Source organism: Leuciscus leuciscus (genome assembly GCF_965113295.1).
Source record: "Leuciscus leuciscus genome assembly, chromosome: 5".
NCBI lineage: Eukaryota > Metazoa > Chordata > Actinopteri > Cypriniformes > Leuciscidae > Leuciscus > Leuciscus leuciscus.
The window spans coordinates 13,596,836-13,619,097 of NC_138729.1; the positions used below are offsets into that span (position 1 = coordinate 13,596,836).

The following is a 22,262-nucleotide window of genomic DNA, read 5'->3' on the forward strand; positions in this document are numbered from 1 at the left end:
GCTAAATTATTAAAAGTAAATGTAAATATATATACATATATATATATATATATATATATATATATATATATATATATATATATATATATATATATATATATATATATATATATATATTTTGACCAACATATATAATCTAATGGTATTCATCCAAACTCTCTTTTAATATAAGATAGCTAACTATTCAAACAATGACATGAACCTTAATTTAGAAAGTTCTGGAATGTCAGATTTTTTTAAAAAATTTGTGTTCTAGAGAATGCATTTAATACAATCCTCTTAATGCAAATGAAAACAACAACCTTTGGATGTTTTTGCTTAATAATTTCATTGAGTGTTTGAGAGGATTTGCATAAAGTAGATTTAAAGACAAAACGCCTGTGTTCTTTAGTTTTACCAAAACCAACTTCTTGAGGTGCATCCTTGCTTGTGTGCAAGTGCAGTAAAGAATTTCACTTATATGACAGACACTTGATGCTTTTTTTCACATGTCCATAAAATAGTGAATTAGAATTGTATAGTTCATAATTTAATAAATTTCATGCCTAGGCACAATTTGTATTTGTCTACACAACTTGAAGCATAAGCATTAAGATGCATATGCATTAAGATCAGCAGTTTTGATTCGAATAGCTGATTTCTGACTGAGAGCAAGACATCTTCACAAGATAGAGTGGCAACAGTTAATGCATCCTGAGTAGGGGTTTATTGCTTGTGCAGTGCCCTTTTGATAACTGATCTGACCCACAGCAGACTTACACTAATAGACTGTGACAAGTCTCTTTCCATTCTAATCCACCAACCGTAATCTACACAGGCTAATTGAACTATCAGCTGGATTTCAGATGGACTGGAAGTGCCTCCTCATTCTCCTCACTTTGCAATCCAAACGAGAGTGAAACTGGGGAGGGAGAGAAAAAATTAGGCAAGCCACTGAATGACGTTATCTGGAGGCAGGTGTACCAGTGGGCAATCTGAGTTTTAAAATGCTTGCTGAAGGAGAGAGGGTTTTACCTGGTCTGTGGATTTCTGAGACAGAGGGGCCAACGCTTTGGATTTGATATAGGAAGCTTTTAAACCACAATTGGTTTTCTTTGTCACAGGGATTCTACAAAAGGGAGAGCTACAAAAATAAAGGTAGGGACATTAAAGACAAATTATTTTGTAGTATGATGGAAAATATTTTATGTCTGTGTGTATGTTGTGCAGGTGTGGTTGCAAAGGCATGGCTTTGGTTTTATTATTGGTGAAGACATTTCACAATCAAACTATACAGGTGCATGATATTTTTGCTTACACTGGGAAATTGTTGGTTACAGACAAACAGTTAAAAAAAAATTTTTTTTACGAAGAGTGTAAGTATATGTCTTCTAGATTTTGTACGTATGAGTAAACGTATCAATAAAAATGTCAGTCATTAACAAATGTGTAAATAAGGCCTTTAACAATGAATAGCTAACATCAAATTTCAACTTAACCTTATTTCATTTTAGCCATATGATTTGTAATGTTTATAACTATTTACACTTTACTTTAACAGTTTACTCTGAGATGTGTTAGTAAAATTGTCTCTTTAAGGGGTTAGTTTGTAAGTAATCTCACAATCTATGCCCATGTGTATATGAAATAACTTTCAGGTATTAATTATTAATAAACTGATAATTCAAAACATGTAATGATTTAATGATAAATATATATAAAAATATTTAACTACTCTATTATTCAGATCAGTGGTCAAGAACAGTTTTTCTTCTTCTAATAATAATAATAATAATAATTTTAATAGCAACTTTTTTGCTGTCATTCCTCAGGGACTAGCAAGAGATCAGATCTTATTTTGTGGTTATTGATACAATTAGAATTCACATAAAGTAAAGAAAATGTTTGTGATAATTTTTCTTACAATACGTTTGGAAACAGGGTTGAATGGTTTAGCTTGATTGATGCAGTCACACCCAAACGTGTGAAATTTGAAATAAGATGTTAACTTTTCTTCCTGCAAGTGTAGTAGTTCCAGTGTTGGGAAGGTTACTATGGAAATGTAATAGGTTACAGATTACATGTAACCCCCTTTGTAATCGTTAACATTTTCATAAGTAACTGTATTTTAATTACACTTTTTTTTCTCAGTAACTGTACAGTAACTGATTACAGTTACATTTATTTTGTAATTAATTTTGTGTCATAATTTGAAGAGCATCACTACTGTGGATATACAACACAAACAGCGCTTGCTTTTACCATTGTTTATACCAGTCTCACTCATAACAAACAGATTTGTGTAGCATTTTCATTTATGTCTGATAAATTGCCACTGGCATTGTCAGCCCTTGGTTATTATTAAAATAATCCAGTGTTCAAATGGGATGAAATGACAAGAATGACAAGTGTCTGTAGTTTGTTCCCTTTTTACTCCGTCATTTGGATGCTTTCGTCAGTTCTGTTTTTTTTTTTCTTGTCCGCTGATTCGCTAATCTCTCATCAACGAGCTCCGCCGCCAATTCGACATGCAGTATCAGTCAATGGGTACTGAGCCAACGGTACGGAATTCACCCAAAAACCAGATGCTCAAAAACAGCCCAACATTACCTGACGGCCAACCACCCAGTAAACCCAGAACGTTCCCCTTATGTTCCCATATTGTCCCCATTTTTTTTCTTTCTTTTTTCTTGGAACGTCTATATCACTGTTAAAGACAGTAAGCGACTGTCGAACATAGTGGAAGAAGTGTGTCATATCGAGAGTGTCAGAAGTCTTGTGTGTCATATCGATAATCCCCTATTGATTTGTCACCCGTGACCCTGACAAATGACTTGTCGGAAGCTATATACACTGCTCACGTCACGGTCGGTCACTTTGTCATTCTTGAGAAGAGATCTCACTCGAGCGTGCAGGGCTTTTTTGATGAGCAACTGCTCCCCGCTACATCTGGGTCTCGGGAATTCATATTGGATTAAATCCAATTGTCGTTACGTGCATTGAACTTATTCATCGGATCAGATACCCATTGGTTATCCAGCCTTTCATTAGAATAAAAAGTGAACTACTACACTGTAAAAAAAAATTACATCCCCAAGTCAAAAATTTCAAGTGACCGATAACATCAAAATTTTTCAATTAGTCTGACGTATTATTTCTCATTGACCCAATGTTCACAGACTATTGCAACAAGAATTTCACTTGGGCCAATTGAAAAATTTAGATGTTATCGGTCACTTGAAATTTTTTATTTGGGAGGGTTAGAAATTTTTTACAGTGTAGCAGTGCTAAGGTGAATATTTTATGTGAACTCAGTGGTTAATCAGAGTTCTATCAACCTGTGTGTAGTATTGCTTGTAGTCTTTAGACGACTACTATATGAACGCTCATTGGTAAACCAGAGCTATATTCAGTTGACAGGGGTTACCGTAGCAGCTGTAACACCTTATTCTTCAACGCTGCCATTTCTCTGCCTCTAATATTCTATTATTATCCCATTGGTTACCAGGGGGTTTTCATTTACTGGTTTGGGAAGTAATTGCAGCTTCATGCTCTCTCTGCTCAGGTCCAGTGGATCTTATGGATGCCCTAATTCAATATCCCACTTGCTTAAAGGGATAGTTCACTTGAAATTAATTTTTGGTATGTTTTAGCTTACCTCAAGGGCATTCAAGGATGTAGACAAGGCGACATCTAGTGTGTATATCTATGCACCAGTCTGCGCACACGTCAGATCAGATCACTCGGACATGGCTGTGTATAAGTGGTAAAAACGATATAAATACTGTTCGTTTTCTCACACAAACCGCTCGTTTCGTGTCTTAGGCCATCAATGTGTACTTACGATGGGGAATTGTTTAATTTGGATGACGGGGAATTGTTTTAATTTGGACTCTGTGCTTGTGTTTTGAGATAATGACCATAGACCTGCATTATATGACTGACAGACAAGAACGGTTTGACCTAAAAATATCAAAATTGAAACTACTGCGGAAAAAAAGACACCTACATCTTGGATGCCCTTGAGGTAAGCTAAAACATACCAAAAATGTATTTCAAAGTGAACTATCCCTTTAAGCATTGATCAACTCAGAGCAGCTTTAATAGATCAATGTCCTGTAATTGAATGTCCTTGGAGGTGAGACGGCATCAACTGGCTAAATTGGATCCTGAATTTCAAAATTGTGCTCCACCAGCTCGGACAGCACTGCATGTGGGTAGCAAGCATTGAAAAGCCTTCGAACAGGATGTAACAACCTGGCCTTAGTCACGCTGGCCCATCAAGTAGCGGAGCATTCCCATTTAAACCTGGTGTTTTAATCCGTCTCTTTTGTCCACTTTCAACCACTTCTGTCTTGATTTCTTTGAGGGCAGAGAGTAGATGGTCTTTTGTGGCAGTTTGGAAGCGTTCAACCAGCGTTTTCACTCAGTTAGCAATCAGGTCTAATGTGTTTTCGACTACCTCTGGAAGTGGTCGAAAGTGGACAAGCTCAAAACATTGTAAACCTCATTTACACCTGTATTTAGTATTTAACCACTTGTGATGCGATTGACCAAAATGTATCTTAATACCAGGTGTAAACAGGGCCAATAGCAAGATGGGAAACGACTTGCTGATGACACAGCTTGTAACAACTGGCCTAATCCGTTTAGTTACATGAGCAAAACATGGGGTCAGATTAAACTGTGAGAGTTTTTGAAGTGTTTTAAAAGATGAGACGACAACAGAAATAAAGTGAATAAATGAAGTGTATTTACAATTTCTACAAGGAACTTAAAACAACACAATACAACATAGAAGCCTTAGGCTGTTAAAAGCATAGAGTCCATTGGTCCCATACCATAAAAGAGTCCTTGCGTGCTGTAAGTCCCAATGTGTAAGTGTCCACCGGTGTATACAATCCAACTGTAGTGATAATCCAATGAAAAGTGATGGGGTTTGCTGGAATGGAAAGTCTTTAAAAGAAACTCCTCAATTCAGCGTTGGTCGTCTTGATAGAGACGGCCCCCCAGGGAAGGTACTAGTCGCTTGAAGGTACTGTCAGCCATTGTCCATACAGTGGGTATCCTCTTGAATGTGTGTCCTAAAATGTCTTTGTAATAAATTAGATAAAACTAGGCCCTCCCACACAGGCACTAGTCTGCCGGAGGAATATAAGGGAACACTGGGGAGAGGTGGAAACAAATACCAGCCTGGATGCCCTTGGGTCGGTGACGCCATTCCTCCCAGAGTCCTAAAATACCCCGCTTTCCTGGCATGCCACTCACCCCAGCAATTCCTTCTATCCGGCTTAAGGGTCTCTTTCGGTGATGATGAACGGTGATGATGTTGATGGTAGGGGTGTAACGGTTCACAAAATTCACGGTTCGGTTCGATACGATACACTTGTGTCACGTTTCGGTTCGGTTCGGTACGTTTTCGATACAGCAAAAAGAAAGAAATGCCAGAGAAATTTCCTTGATTTAATTTTTTTTATTATTTTTTTTATTATTTTTTAAAGTATGATATTTTTTTACCTTGAGCAATTCTGGAGCTATAATTGACTCTTCTTAGGAGCATATAAAACAAAACAGCTCCTTGGAAAAAAATGAAATGTAATATTGTAGTAGTTATAAACAAAGGTTTATTTTAGTTCAGATTAACATTTGAGGGCAGCAATTGTATTCATAATGTCAAAATAAAACCGACGTAATGTTACTTCAAGGCATTATAGCCTACTATTCCTGCCAAACTTCCATGGTTGCAGACAGTTAGTGTTACTACAGTAAATCCATGGTGAATGTTGCAGATCTGTGGACACTGGATAGTTCATTCATGGCACAATGTTTCTTCCTGGTTTCCATGTCAGCGCTGTTTGATCCGTTAATAAGGGAGAAATGTGAATGTTTCTCACTAGATCTCACAGCGATGTTATTACTTCTGTGGCGAATTCAAATGCTTTCTTTACTGGATCTCTTATTAGCGCTGTGTAGTAACAGTGTTGCATGATCACGATCGGCTCGCGCTGCACTGGTCCAAACTGATAAACGGTCCTTCAACCACACAATAACGAGCAGTTTCGTTCCGCTTGCATTACGTTTGCCATTTGATGCTGGGCAATGTTGTGGTCGCGCCGGCATCTCTTACATTATGAGCGCGCTTGCCACGCGCAACGCACCTACATTTGAAATAACGAAATTTTGGTCGGCAGGAAAATGGTCCAACGAACCGTTCGGTTTGAAAATGCGAACCGAAAACCGAACTGAAAGCCTCGTACCAAACGGTTCAATACGAATACGTGTATCGTTACACCCCTAGTTGATGGTGAGGTGGTTTCTTGCCAGGATTGAAGACAGCACACTCCTTCGTCTCCACACCACATGACTTGCAGTCCTTGATGAACCTCCAGGTGTCACTGTGGATTGCGGGACACCAGGCAACTTCCAGGATCAGCAGGAGGGTCTTCAGCCGCCCATGATGTCTCTCTTTCTGATGGAAGTGCTGTAACGTCTGCTGGATCAAGACCTTGGGAACGATGAGCTGGATCTTCATGTTGTCGTCCCCCTTCTGGATCCGCCGATACATCAAGCCCTGGTGTTCCCGCAGTTCGACCCGGTTGGTTGAGTGGTGGGAGAGATGGTAAGTCCCTGGAGAGTGTCATCAGCACCCTGTGCGCTGGCGAGTTGCTCTCTGGAGAAGGGAAGGATGGAGATTATGGGGTCCAAGTCTGGCCCAGCTGGTATTGTGGCACAGAATTCTTCATCTGTTGTTCTGTTGATGGGTCGTGAAGTGGTTGAGGCGGTGGGATTGTTGGCCGGAAGAAAACAAGGGGTTGACGAGGGAGAAACCGGGCTGGTCGTCGCAGTGGGAGAGAAGATAGTGGCTTCTGGATCCTTCCTTTGCTCCAGTTGTTTCATCCCTTTCTTGTCTCTCCTCTTGAAACACTCTATGACCTCTCTCTCCAGTGTTCCCACGGCATCCTTTATAGATTCCTCCCATTTATCCAATTTTAAATCCACTTCACGATTAAGACTACTTTCAACAGAGTCTTTAAAATCCTTCTCCAATTTTAAAACAATGTTTTTAAGAGCAACCACCTCAGCACGAAGCTGTACACACTCACAATGATGTAAAAACTTCATCATTAAAAGCAGCTGATGTATTAAAAGAAGCAGCACTATCTTGATCTTAAAACACTCTTCTCAACACAGCATTAAAAATCTTTAAACGTCCCCGTACGGGCCACCATATGTAACAATCAGCCTAATCGGTTTAGTTACATGGAAAACATGGGGTCAGATTAAACTGTGAGAGTTTTTGAAGTGTTTTAAAAGATGAGACGACAACAGAAATAAAGTGAATAAATGAAGTGTATTTACAATTTCTACAAGGAACTTAAAACAATACAATACAACATAGAAGCCTTAGGCTGTTAAAAGCATAGAGTCCATTGGTCCCATACCATAAAACAGTCCTTAAGAGTGCTGTAAGTTCCAATGTGTAAGTGTCACCGGTGTATATACAATCCAACTGTAGTGATAATCCAATAAAAAGTGATGGGGTTTGCTGGAATGGAAAGTCCTTAAAAAAAAACTCCTCAATTCAGCGTTGGTCATCTTGACAGAGACCCTGTTTCTTCTTCTTCTTCTTCTTCTTCTTCTTCTTCTTCTTCTTCTTCTTCTTCTTCTTCTTCTTCTTCTTCTTGTTTAATGGCGATTAACTCCTAAGGAGCATTATCGCCACCTACTGTGCTGGATGAGACCCTGTTTGTTCTTCTTCTTTTCTTCTTCTTTTTGGGTTTTATGGCAGTTGGCATCCAAAGTGTTGCATTACCGCCACCTACTGAATTAAATAGTTTTCCCAGTGCAGTATATTTACAGTGACCACCCTAAAGTTCACTGCCCGTTCTATATGTCATACTCTATGGTCTGAGATGGTATAAATTCTTTCCTCAGCGTATCATCTAGTTCTTCTCCTGATATGTCCACAATGTCCAAAAATCTTCTCGCCGCATCCAACACCATCTTGATCCTCTCTGATTTCCCTTTAATTTCCACAGCACAATTGACCACCATAGCAATAAATCCTAGAAATCGCTTCTTGTCCACACCAATAACGTTATTCTGATCATCTCCCTTCTTTCCCGTCTCCTGTTCTGTTTGCACTACTACTCGTTCCATTCTCTTAGTAGCTTCTGCATATGTTAGCCCTTCTTCCGCTCTGATTTTACTCACTTTTACCTGTTTGATTTTTTCAGGACATTGCATTGACCCCACATGGTGATTTCCCAAACAGTGAATGCATTTTACTTGTTCCTCTTCACACTCCCCTCTTACACAAGTATTTTTCCCACATCTCCCACATCTCCTGACTCCTCTACACACTGCAGCCACATGTCCATACTCCTGACAGCAAAAGCACCTTAATGGAGCTCTTTCATAAGACCTCACCCTGTAGCATATGTAGTCTAAATATATCCTCTCTGGCAAATCTCCCACAAAAGTCAGACACACAGAAGTACTTTCTTCCCTTTCTCCTTGACGGAATCTTGTCAGTCTTCTGGCCTCACAAACTCCTTCAACGGCCCGAAACTCCTCGTCTTCCACTGACAGCGGTACGCCACTTACTACTCCTTTCTTTTTGTATTCTGTCCCGAGTGGGAAGCATTTCACAGTTCTGTACTCTGTATACACCTTAATCTTTAGAGCTTGTTCTCTCTGATGCCTTGACACGCAGTCAATAATAACCATCCCACTCCTTGTTATTTTAATGGACCGAACATCTCCGAGTTTCTTTCCAACGAATCTTCCAACCTCATGCGAATCCTTGAAGATCCCGTCACTTCTTGTTACTGCTATCATTCCTACTTGATATCTCTCAACAGTTCTTCTTGTCTGGCTTCCATCACTTGAAACACTGTTCTTTTTCCTTTTCCTGTTCTCAACTCCTCTTGTATCTTCTTCATTTCCCTCGCTCTCGTCTGACTCCATTTTTCCTCCACCGACCAGTCCAGTCTCTCTCCTCAAACCGCCGCTGCAAACAGTAGTTCTGAACTTCTCCTCCATTTTGGATGTCTCTCCGACCCTGTTTGTTTGCCATGCTGCTTCCTTTATGCTGGCTATTTCCTGTTTCCTGTCATGTGATCAGTCACATGACAGACAGACCTAGTATGGATTAAAGACATACACACATTAAAACAGATAAGAGGTAGCCTAGAAATCTAGACGCACCCTAGCGGCAGCAAAATGTATTTTGCAGCCAGGGCATTCTAGCAACTCTCCATTGACTTTCGAGCTGCAAAAACCTAAATTGGGTCAGGCCAATCACGTCGTGCATAGAGTAGGCGGGGCGGGCTTAACATAATGACGACAGAGTTGTGACGGTTCCCCCTGCCACTTGAAAACAAAGAATGACGGCTGCTGCTGGCGAACATCTTTCGAATTGGCTTTGTCCGTGACTCTGGAGGACTTGGAGTTAGGTTTTTCTTTGAGAAAAGAGCATAGAACGGCACTTAAGTCATTCTTAAAAGAAGGAAGATGTGTTCGTAGTTTTGCCGGCCAGATATGGCAAAAGTTGAATCTATCAACTAGCTCCGCTATTGGGAAAACGCTCTGGTTGGTTGAAGCGCTGTCCTATTGCGTGCAGAGGGAATTTGAAAAACAGCTGTTTATCCCGCCCCTCGGATTGAGCCGTGTCTATGGTGAGTTGCCAGACCCAACATCTTGATGTAGGTCTGGCTTGCCAGGCTAGATAAGAGGAATAAAATGGACTAAAATGACTAAGACAACATGTAAACCTATTAAAACTCTAATATACATAAAATCATCATAATATATAGAGTGGTAAAAACATGTGTCATATGTGACAGTGTCACAAGCTTAATGCTTATTGGTGATGTATTGTTCTCTTTTAAAATGTTTGATTTTGAAACTGTGATATCATGTTTTAATGTGTATAAATGATGTGTGAATATTCCCAAACTCTCAGACAGTGCCATCTCTCTGTCAGATAGGTCCTATGGGATTGCTGTCATTTTTATAAACAAAATCTAAAAAATGTCTGTATTAAACAAAAAAATTTGGGAAATGCGTCTTTTGGATGGAATAAAATAAATAACAAGTACTTTGGGTGTCTTTGTGGCAAGGAAGACGAGGCCAAGGGCTGTGAGAGAACGGCGCAAGGCTGGTGGCGTGATTAATGATGAGCGTCACTTGCACGCTGCACCGGTCTTGTATCTCTCACGGAGGAGCTTCGGAAGCATCCTGTAAAAGGAGGAGCGATGACAGTGAAGGACGAGAGAGGACCAGGCCTGGACTTTACGTTTTGTTTTGTTTATGTTTTATTATGTGTGTGTGTGGCAGTCGTCCGTGAGAGGTTGCCGCCTTTACTTTCGTTTTGTGCAATTTATTTTATGATTATTAAAATGCGTTGAATGTTCGCCGGTTCCCGCCTCCTTCTTCACATAACAACCTTCGTTACAGTCTTGTTCATCATATTCATATTCATATAAAAGCAACAGAACTTTTATTAGCAAAACAGCGCATGAGTGTGAATCCTGCGATATCTGCCTTTGATCTAGTAGGTGTCTGATCCACTACGAGAAGAGAGAACTGTCCGTAGTGGCTGCAATTTTTGCAGTCCTCCGCTCACTGCAGCCACCTGCTCTTGCCTACATTTCAGGCAAGGCAAGGCGCATCTCAAAGGAGTCTATGGAGAAACTGTGATTCACTTCACGAGAGAAGCAGCAAAATGAATTTCTCTCTTCTGCCGAAGATTAAAGGCACACTATGTAAGATTTTTTTTATCAAAATATCCAAAAACCACTAGAACAATATATATATATATATATATATTTTTTAGATTACATAACAAAGACAAATTTACATACAGATAGCTAAAAAAAAGAAAGGGAAACAAATCAATATATACACATATATACACCAACAAATACATACACAAAAATGAAGGCCTCCTAGTACAAGACGCATCCAACAATACTTTTCTTACATATCTTCTAATATACCATCAGATATATCCACATTGTTTTCTTTTTCTAAGAAAAACATAAATGGGGTTCTAAGCATCTTCAAAAGCCCTATATCTGCCTTTGATAATATACGTTATTTTCTCCAATGACATATTCATTGTCATCTCCTTGAGCCATCTCCATTTGCTTGGTGCCTCCAACTTTTTCCAATGAAGCGCTATAAGATGCTTAGCCTGTAGAAATATAGACACAAATATATTCTCTTCTACTCAATTTAAGATTACTAGGATATAAGTTTAATATAAACATTTTTGGTTCAAGTGAAATTGTAACATTTTCTCTATCATAGTCTGCACTCCCTTCCAGAATTTCAAGATCTCGTCACACTCCCATACACAATGAAAGAAAGTACCTTTACATGAATTGCATTTAGGACAGATGTCTGTAATATTCTTGTTGAATTTGTTTAATAATACTGGGGTTACATAAACTCGCATTAGCCAATTATACTGTAACAATTTCAATCTTGTATTAACAGTTTGCTTCTGAGCGTCTCTACAGACCTCTCTCTAATCAATCATTGATATTTCCTCATTAAGGTCCTTCCTCCATGCCTCTAATTGAGAATTTGCAGACTCTGTCTACGTCTAATAGCCGCCCAAACACAGCCCAGACTTCTAGGCTAAAACAAGGCAAAATTTGGGCTGTCAGTGTACATTTTATAGTCAAGTCAAGTCAAGTCACCTATATTTATGTAGCGCTTTTTACAATACAGATTGCATCAAAGCAGCTTCACAGTGATAACATGAAAATAATACAACAAAGTTTGTTTCTAGAAGAAAATTGCGTCATCATCCACCTTAAAGGTAGCCTAGAAATCTAGACGCACCCTAGCGGCAGCAAAATTATTTTGCAGCCAGGGTCAGTCTAGCAACTCTCAATAGACCTTTTTGCTGCAAAAACCTAAATTGGGTCAGGCCAATCACGTCGTGTATAGAGTAGGCGGGGGCGGGCTTAACATATGACGACAGAGTTGTGACGGTTCCCTGCTACTTGAATACAAAGAATGACGGCTGCTGCGGATGGAGAACAGCGGTCTTTCGAATCGGCTTTGGCCGCAACTCTGGAGGACTTGGAGTTAAGTTTTTCTTTGAGAAAAGAACAAAGAACGGCACTTAAGTCATTCTTAAAAAAAGGAAGATGTGTTCGTAGTTTTGTCGGCCAGATTTAAAAGTTGAATCTATCAACTAACGTTAGCTCCGCTGTTGGGAAAACGCTCTGGTTGGTTGAAGCGCTGTCCTATTGTGTGCAGAGGGAATTTGAAAGACAGCCGTTTATCCCGCCCCTCGGATTGACCGTGTCTATGGTGAGTTGCCAGACTAAACATCTTGATGTACGTCTGGCTTGCCAGGCTACCTTAAAGGGATAGTTCACTCAAAAATGAAAATTGTGTCATCACTTACTCAACCTCGTGTTGTTCTAAACCTGTATGGGTTTCTCTGTTCTGTTGAACACAAAAGAAGATATTTTGAAGAATGTCGATAACCAAACAGTTGATGTGTCCATTGACTTCCATAGTATTTTTTTTTCCCACTATGGAAGTCAATGGACACATCAACTGTTTGGTTACCGACATTCTTCAAAATATCTTCTTTTGTGTTCAACAGAACAGAGAAACCCATACAGGTTTAGAACAACACAAGGTTGAGTAAGTGATGACACAATTTTCATTTTTGAGTGAACTATCCCTTTAAGTAAGGCAGATCAATAATATTGTTGAATATTAAATGTCCCCAACTAAGCAAGCCAGAAGCCAAGGCAACAGTGGCAAGGAACCAAAACTCCATCAGGTGACAGAATGGAGAAAAAAACATTGGGAGAACCCAGGCTCAGTCGGGGGCCAGTTCTCCTCTGGCCAACGAGCGAACAGTGTATGATTATGATCCAGGCAGCATAACAGGTCAGAAGTCAGATTGGTCGTGTGATGAGGCCTTCACAGGGCTGATGAGGCTGGCACTTCAGGGATGCGTCATGGATGGGTCCAGGTGCAGGGAGATGGTCCTCACTGCAGATCCAGGGGGCGAGGTTGGATCCAGATCCAACTCCTCCCACTTTATATACTAGATTATAGAATCCACTAGATTAAGGATATTTGTGAAGTTGTAGCCTGCAATTTTAAGAGTAAGTTGTAAACATTTGAGTGTGTTGTCTGCATGATGTAGTGCAGTGCAGTGTGAAAGGATGAATGAGTGATTTATCGTTTCATTCTATGTGTAAGTTCTAATTTTGAATGTCCTGTGGTTTCTCTCTAATGTTGGTGTGTTATTAGTGATTAGTCAGTGTGCTTACGATGTGCTCTCAATGTTGTTTTCCTTTTGTTTCGTGTTCAAAGTTTCCCTACTGTATTTAGTGTCTGTTTTACCTTGTGTTAATAAACGTTTATTTTCTATATCATTGTGCTGGTAATGCATTTTGCATGCATTTACGTAAATGTAAGCACTTATTATGTTATATAAATTAAGTCAGATGCCCTTGTGAAGTCATTTATAAGTATAAAATTGCAGAAGACAACCTGATAGTGCTGCTATACTTCTTTAGTCACATACAGCTTTATAATAATATGCATAATCAGTGGTGGAAAAAGCACACATATTTTATACTTCAAGTAGAAAGAGAACTTGATTTAATATTACTCCAATAGTGCCTACTTATTAATCTACTTAAGTATTTGAAGTCAGCCAATCAAAGAATACACTTCTTTTTAAGAAATATTTATTCTTACATGTAACAAGGAACTACGGGCTTTTCAGGGAAGGTGAAAGGTAATTATTTATTTATTTTTGTTATAATGTTTTGGAGTAAAAGCAAACCTGGATTTTTCCAATTCTAACCATGTAGGTGGGTCGTGAGAAGACGAGGAAAAAAAACATAATAAATCTTAATTGAACTGCCAAATAATACCATTGGAAATTAGGGCACTGAAGCCCACCTCTATTAAGGCAGATATAAAAGAGATAGTCTAAGTCTGGGCCGTCTATTATTCCATATTAATTTAGTAACAAGCCTCTTCAGTCTAGAAAATAAGGTGCTTGGAGGTGCTAGAGGGATATTCTGAAAAAGATATAAAAATGTAGCCAATATATTCATTTTTAATATATTTATCCTCCCTATTACAGAGATGGGTAATGAGGTCCATCGTTCAACTGACTTTGCTGCATTATCAAAAACAGAATCATAATTTATTACAACAACATCTTCCACCTTTGGGGTTATTTTAATACCCAAATATGTGAAGACTCTGGAAGTTTTAAATATATTAACATTACTGCTAGGATTTTCCCCTTCTTCCTCATTCAACATCATAATAGAAGACTTTGAATTAATCCGATACCCTGATATTTTCCAAAATATCTCAATAAAATGCAGTAGAGCAGGAATAGATGTATCCAGCTTCTTTAAAAACAATATAATATCATCAGCAAAAAGAGCTATTTTATGTTCAAAACCGGAAATTGTTATACCTTCAACATCTTTATTTCTTCTAATTGCGATTACAAATGGTTCAATGGCTAGAAGAAAAAGCAGAGGGGAAAGAGGAGAGCCCTGTCTACATCCTATAGAAATATTAAATGGCTTTTATACCATACTGTTAGTCAGGACCTCAGCTATAGGATTCTTATATTACAATCCGACCCATTTACAATAATTCTCCCAGAGTCCATAACGTTTTAATACGTCGAACAGAAAATCCCATTCGACCCTGTCGAATGCTTTCTCTGCGTCTAATGACAGCAAAGCAGTGTATTTTCTTCCCCTCCCCTCTGGTCATGCAAAATATTCAGTACCCTTCTAACGTTATGGCATCCTTGTCTATGCAACATAAACCCATTTTGATCATTCTCTACTAAGTATGGTAATACATTTTCTAATCTTCTTGCCAATTTAGTTATAGGGCTCATATTTTCACATTTATTATTAGCCTTTCGTGGTTTGGGCGACAAAGTAATTAAAGCACCGCTCATAGAGACAGGTAGCTTATTTTTTTCAAAGGCTTCCAATAACATATCTAAGATGGGTCTTATTAGTTTGTCTTTAATTTTTTTATATATGTCTATGGGTATGCCGTCTGGTCCCACCGCCTTCCCTGCTTTCATCAGTTCGATGGCATCTACTACTTCTTGCAAACTTATATCTTTATTTAGATCTTTCTTTTGTTCCTCCAATGTGCATGGTAAATCCAAATCATCTAAGAAGTTTTTTTGTACTTCAGAACCTTGTAAACATTCTGAACTATATAATTTAACATAATAAGACCTGAGTGATTTATTAATTTGCCGTGGGTCGACTATAATACTACCATCAGTATTTTCAACACAAGCAATAGCCCTCTCAGCTTGTCTAGTTTTTATTTGCCATTCAAGCACCTTTCCTGTCTTCTCTCCTTGATCATAAAAGGTCTGTTTCAATTTCAGTAATTTCAGAGCCAATGTGTTATACTTGGATTGAAGCAGCAAAAGTTGCTTATCTGAATCTGTACACACAGACTCATTCTGATAAATCTCATTCTCCAGCTTCTTAATCTTCATCTCTAATGCTTTCAATTCTTGTTGAGATTTTTTACTTTTTGAACTACAAAAACTAATGATTTGTCCCTGTAAAAAAGCTTTAAATGCCTCCCAACGAACCCCAGCAGAGGTTTCGGATAGATTTGTTTAAAATTAAATATCAATTTGTTCACCTAAAAAGTCAACAACGATGGATCCCCCAGCCATCCGGGTTGAAATCGCCATTTTGAAGGGGCCCTAGTCAATTTTGTATCCCTGTATATCAATGACACTGCTGCATGGTCGGAAATTACAATACTGTGATATTGACAATCTATGATCCTAGAAAGCATTTGAGCTGAAATAAATAAATAAAATCTATTCGGGAATAAGTTTGGTGTGTTGCAGAATAACAGTAATAAGAAATTAGAGTTGGGTTAAGATGTCTCCATATATCCAATAGGTTGAGCTCTCTCATAAAATGTTGTATCTGTTTCCTAGAACATAAATGGGTTTACACCAGTGGAACGATCCATTTCTGTATCTAAGGTGCAGTTCATATAATATTTTGACCTTGTAGTGAAGCAACTAATAGACATATATTATTATAAAACCTGGGGTCATCTTTGTTGGGACCATATATTCACTAAATTTATTCTCTCTGTCATCAGCTCACCTTGAATAATTACAAATTTACCAACTGGATCCTTAATAATATCCTTAACATGAAAAGGCACTGACTTATGTATCAAAATTATAACTCCCCCGGCTTGTGTGTTATAACACGCTGAGAAAACCTGCCCATGCCACCACCTCTCTATTATCACAATATCGCTCTCGGTTACAAACGTAACCTCGGTTCTCTCTAGATGAGGGAACGAGTGTTGCGTAAGCTAGCTTACGCTACGGGAAAAACCCTTTTCTCGAGAATACTGAAGCCAAAAATTATCCTTAATTTTGCATTAATTTAAAACGCATTGCTGCATAAGCAGACCTAGGCAGAGCGACTCGCGCGCCTATTGGTTGCTCAGCAGCAACTGCTGCAACCTATCCAGGGCCTGCTCGTGACGAAGCACCAATGAGGGCGCGGGCGCCCATGCGCGTCACGTCCCGCCAGAATGGGCGTGGCTACAGGCTATAAAAGCAGGCCCGTGAGGTTGTTCTCTGGTTTTTCAATCTGAAGCGAACCAGAAGTAGCACAAGCACGGCAGGGTTACGCAACACTCGTTCCCTCATCTAGAGAGAACCGAGGTTACGTTAGTAACCGAGAGCGTTCTCTTACGAGAGTACTCTCGTGTTGCGTAAGCTAGCTTACGCTACGGGAACCCAATGTAAAACGCCGTGCGTGCTAGAGAAGGTCCACATGCACGTTCCCAAGGGCATGTGCCCGGGGACGAACGTAAGTGGTAATGTCTGGGCCGACGAGGGGTGGGCCCAGGGAGTGATAACCATTCCAGAATGTGGGAATGGGTGCTTAATACAGTAGAACAGCCATGGACATCTGTGGGCTGAACTAAGAATAACGCTGCCTGTCAGCCACCTGAACCCGAAGGACAGGTGAAAAACGATCACAGACAGGAAGACCTGGTCTGTCGATCTGGAGCCTGTGTATAACACAAATCATACACAGTCTGTGTCGATCTGCAGCGAGAGCGAACAGAGCTAGTATATTAGACTGACAACAGTTTAGCCTGTAGGGCAGGCACCTCCAGGTTATAAAACCTGATAAATGTAGACGGGGAGGCCCAGCCCGCCGACATACAAATATCGTGGAGAGAGACTCCGCGAAACCACGCCCATGACGAGGCCATGCCTCTGGTGGAGTGCGCTCTGACGCCCAGAGGGCAATGAAGGTTCTTAGACCTGTAAGCCATAGCGATAGCGTCAACTATCCATCTGGACAGGCTCTGTTTCGATGTGGCTAAGCCCTTAGCGCGGCCACCAAACGAAACGAAGAGCTGCTCTGACTGCCTGAAAGCATCAGACCGTTCGACATATATTCTCAGCGCCCTGACAGGGCAGAGAAAATTCACATCGTCCTCACCCTCAGATCTCGGAAGAGCTGACAGTGAAATGATCTGTGATCTGAACGGAGTGGAAAGCACTTTGGGGACATAACCGTGCCTCGGTTTAAGGATGACTTTAGAGTCATTAGGCCCAAACTCCAAGCACGAAGCACTCACAGAGAGCGCGTGAAGGTCACCCACTCGCTTAACTGAAGCGAGAGCCATGAGAAAAGCGGTCTTCAGGGAAAGATACCGCAAATCCACGGACTGAAGGGGTTCGAAGGGTTCGCCCTCCATGGCATCCAGGACCAAGGAGAGGTCCCAGGCTGGAACCAGAGGGGGCCGGGGAGGATTTAACCTCCTAGCTCCTCTTAGGAACCTAACAATGAAGTCATCTCTACCTAGTGACCGGCCGTGCAAGGGTTTTGTAAACGCAGCAATGGCCGCCACATACACTTTGAGCGTGGAGGGGGGCCTGCCCTCCTCCAAAAGCTCTTGCAGAAAGGAGAGGACCTCTGTAACGCTACAGCGCTGTGGGTCTAAGTTTCGGGCTGAGCACCAGCCGGAAAACACTGACCATTTAGAGGCGTAGAGCCTTCTCGTAGAAGGTGCTCTAGCCTGAGTAATTGTGCTCAACACTGCCGCTGGGAGGTCAGCGGGTACCCGTTGATGGCCCATGCATGCAGGGCCCATAAGTCGGGGCGCGGGTGCCAGATCGCGCCCCTGGCCTGGGAGAGGAGATCTTTCCTCACCGGAATCGGCCACGGGGTCGTGCTCGTCAGTTGCATCAGCTCTGAGAACCACACTTGATTCCTCCAGAGCGGCGCAACGAGGAGCACAGAGCATTTGCTCTCCCTGATGCGCTCGATTACCTGTGGCAACATTGCGATCGGGGGAAACGCATAGAGCGGACGGCTGGGCCAGTCGTGGGCCAGCGCATCTCTCTGTTTCGTGAAGAATACTGGGCAGTGCGCGTTCTCCGTCGACGCAAAGAGGTCGACATCCGCTCTGCCGAAGATGTCCCATAGTAACTGGGCTATCTGAGGGTGCAGGGACCATTCCCCGGGGGGAACGTTGTCCCTGGACAGCATGTCTGGTCCCACATTTTGGCAGCCCGGAACATGCGATGCTCTCAGTGAGCGCAGGTTGTGATGGGCCCACAAGAGGAGGCGTTCCGCCAGCTTGTGCAGACTCCGTGACCTGAGACCGCCCTGGCGGTTGATGTATGATACCACAGACATGTTGTCGGTGCGGACTAACACGTTGTGGCCTTTGAGGAGGGGGAGAAAGTATCTCAAGGCATTTTCGACCGCTTTCATCTCCAGACAGTTTATGTGTAGGCGCCTTTCTGAGGCTGCCTACAGACCAAACACTGGTCTGCCCTCGTAGAGGGCACCCCAACCTGAGTTGGATGCGTCTTTCGAGATTACTTTTCATCTCGAAGTCATGCCCAGATCCACTCCTGACTGATACCAGTCTGCCGCCTTCCAGGGATTCAGTGCTGTGACACAGTTCTGAGTCACCCTGAGGCGAACGCGGCCGGCGGACCATGCTCGCAACGGGACCCGCGTTTTCAGCCAGTGCTGCAGCGGGCGCATGAAAAGCAAGCCCAGTTGAAGCACTGCCGAGGCCGAAGCCATAAGACCCAGCATCCTCTGAAAACGTTTGAGAGGAAAAATGCTGCCGGTCCTGAAAGCTGCAGCTGAGCGCTGAATCTGCAGCGCGCGCTGTGACGTCAGCCGCGCTGTCATTGACACAGAGTCTAAGTCTGTTCCCAGAAAAGAGATTCTCTGGCTGGGAGACAGTGAACTCTTGGTCCAGTTGATTTGGAGACCCAAATCCCGTAAATGGTCGAGTAATAGAGCTCTGTGCGCTATTGACTCTGACTCTGACTGGGCTAGAATAAGCCAGTCGTCCAGATAGTTCAGTATTCGCATTCCCCGTTGTCTCAGGGGAGCGAGCGCTGCATCCATGCACTTCGTGAATGTGCGGGGTGCTAAAGACAGACCGAACGGCAGGACGGTATACTGATAACTCAGACACTCGAAGGCGAATCGCAAGAAAGGCCTGTGATGGGGCGCTATTTGGATCTGAAAATATGCGTCTTTCAGGTCCACAGAGATAAACCAGTCCCTCGGGCGAATTTGCGCGAGAATCTGACTGGTCGTGAGCATTTTGAACGATCTCTGCATAAGGGCTTTGTTCAGCCGTCTGAGATCTAGGATGGGTCTGAGACCGCCATCCTTCTTTGGAACGAGGAAATATCTGCTGTAAAAAAATGACTCGCTCAGTGTGTGAGGGACGGTTTCCACGGCTCGTTTCTCTAACAGTTTCGTAATCTCGGCGCGAAGTAGGTGTGCTACATCGCTGTTCACCGTGGTTTCGACCCTGGCTCGGAAGCGAGGGGGTCTGCGAGCGAACTGTAGTGAATAGCCTCGTTCTACCGTGTTCAGTACCCATTCTGACACGCCCGGCAGCTCCCTCCATGCCTTTATGTGAAAGGCTAGAGGGAGAATAACGCGCGGGCTGTTGTCGCTGCATGTGTGTGGCGCATATCTCACAGCGCCTGAAAGAGAGCGCGCGCTCATGGAGGCGCGCGCGCTTCGCACACACATAACACAGCTCGTGTCTGGTAGAGGGGGATTTGCACACGGGACACATTTTGTGTTTATTGACGGGGGCTCTGAATGAGTGCTTATCACAGAGCAGCCCGTGTTTGAGTGAAAGGGTGAGCACTGTACAGCGGGCACCTCTGCTACATTGAAACACACACGGCGTGAGCCGAGTTTATGGATATGGGCCGTGAGTGAGTGGGAATCACTGAACCGGCCGTGTTTGTATGTAGGCGCGAACACTGTGGAGTGGGCACGTGACCTGCATTTATAACACCATCGGCGTGAGCCGGATAAACAGACAGAATGCTCTTTCTGTGATATGTTTGGGTGGCCGTAAAAACGGCCTTTGGGTACAGGCGAGCGTGTTGTGTAACGGGCTCGTTAGCTGTGAAATACACATCTCCAGTCACCTCCTCTGAGGGAACTGTGAGAGCGAGGTGCGCTGTTTTCGATGGCGGTCCGGCCGCAGCGGGACTCGACCATCTTCGTCTTCCTAGCACGGTCAGGAAGACTTTGAGGGCTCTGCCTTCAGCACAATCTTGGACCGAGGTCCCCGAGGGGGAGGCGGTCTGTGGCGGCTGGAAGAGCGTGAGCGCTGCTGGGAGTCCCTCGGCTGACGGCGCTGTGAGGCTGACGGCGGGGGAGGCTGTGGCGCTGACTTCCGATTGGACGGCTGCTTAGAGCGGCCCATAGCGGAACTGGAGCGCTTCGGCAAGAAATGCCGCATAGCCTGGGAGGTCTTCTGTACCTCAGAATACCGCTCCGAAAACCCCTTGACAGCCGGGCCGAAGAGACCGGATGGCGCCACGGGCGCGTCGAGGAAAGTGGCTCTGTCAGACTCCTTCATGTCGGACAGTGTCAACCACAAGTGCCTCTCAGTGACAGTGAGAGACGCCATATTCCTCCCGATGGCCTGAGCAGCGGACTTGGTGGCTCGTAGCGCTAAGTCAGTCGCGCTCCTGAGGTCAGAAAAATGTTCAGGGTTCGGGCCCGGCTCGTCCATTTTACGGAGAAGGTCGGCCTGATACACCTGAAGCACGGCCATCGTGTGAAGTGCAGACGCGGCTTGACCGGCGGCGGTGTAAGCGCGACCGATCAAAGCCGAAGTAGTCCTGCAGTAGTCCTTCCATCCGGCGGAAGGCGGGCAGAGGTGCGCGGCTACGGGTTCCTCGACCGGAGGAATGCAGAGATAGCCTTTGTCTTTCGCGCCGTCTACCAGAGAGAGCGTCGAAGAGACAGAAGAGCGCAGCCTGGCAGAAAATGGCGCCTTCCAGCTCTTAGTGAGCTCCTCGTGGAGCTCCGGAAGAAAGGGGGCAGGCCTGGTGTGAGGCGTTGAGCGGCGGCCTGGTAGAAAGCAGCCGTCCAGCCTGCTGGGTGCAGGCTCGTCAGGAAGCGACCAATCGAGGCCGAGGTCCTCCACGGCCTTGGTAAGCAGGCGAAGAAGCTCGGCGTCGAAAGTAGACCGCACACCGCTCGATTCCTGAAGAGAAGGGGCGGGGTCCGGAATGGAGCCCGACCATCCTTCGCAGTCAGAAGCCAGAATAGAGCAGCTGTCCCCTTCTTCGTCATCTCCCCCCGACTCGATATGCACAGCGGGCGGCTGGCCGGCCGTGATAGAGGTGGGGGATTCAGGGAGCGATGCACACGGGGAGAGATCCGGCATGCAAGCACTCGTGGCAGATGCCTCTGGCGTTCTCTGTGAACGGCGCTTTTTACGGCGCGGCCCAGAGGAGAGAAGCGGAGGGGCGGGATCCACGTTGAAGGATGCTAGGCGAGCCCGCAGGGTCGCCATAGACATCGCCTCGCATTCCGGGCAGCCGCCCAGGGAAAGCGCGTGGTCCGCGTGAGTGTGTCCCAGGCAGGAAACGCACAGAATGTGGCGGTCCCCGTCGCTGAGATCGGCTCGGCAAGAGCCGCACTTCTTGAAAAGAGGCATTTGAAACAACGCCTCGCTCTTTTAGATGCAAGCTTACGGTTACGCAACACGAGAGTACTCTCGTAAGAGAACTTCTTTTGACGTGGGTCTCTTGCAAAAAGACCACATTTGCATTTAGATGCTTGATTCTATGCATCACCTGTTTTATTTTTATTTATTTTTTACCCAAACCTCTGCAATTCCAAGACAGAAATGTAATTCTATCTACTTGTGAC

General features: G+C 43.2%; 2 protein-coding genes across 4 annotated transcripts in view; one reads left to right on the forward strand and one right to left on the reverse strand.

Annotated features, from left to right (window-relative positions):
- Nucleotides 1-241: 241 nt before the first annotated feature.
- The window catches only part of grk1b (G protein-coupled receptor kinase 1 b), a 47,702-nt gene continuing 25,681 nt past the window's right edge, over nt 242-22,262 (forward strand). Inside the window, exon 1 of the mRNA XM_082171455.1 lies at nt 242-1,137. The gene's annotated coding sequence lies outside the window, so the exon portion shown is untranslated. The remainder of the gene's footprint in view (nt 1,138-22,262) is intronic.
- LOC309499885 (uncharacterized protein) lies at nt 16,357-22,070 on the reverse strand. 3 transcript variants are annotated; one of them, XM_082171382.1, is made up of 3 exons: nt 21,281-22,070; nt 19,125-19,741; nt 16,357-19,040 (listed from the first exon to the last, which is right to left on the reverse strand). In XM_082171382.1, exons 1-3 carry the CDS (start codon nt 22,045-22,047, stop codon nt 17,161-17,163), a joined length of 3,264 nt encoding a protein of 1,087 aa, XP_082027508.1. In that variant the 5' UTR covers nt 22,048-22,070; the 3' UTR covers nt 16,357-17,160. The 3 variants fall into 3 exon arrangements, with proteins under 3 accessions (XP_082027508.1, XP_082027507.1, XP_082027509.1); XM_082171381.1 differs by having other exon boundaries at nt 16,358-19,741; XM_082171383.1 differs by lacking the exon at nt 21,281-22,070 and adding an exon at nt 20,811-21,214 and having other exon boundaries at nt 16,358-20,769.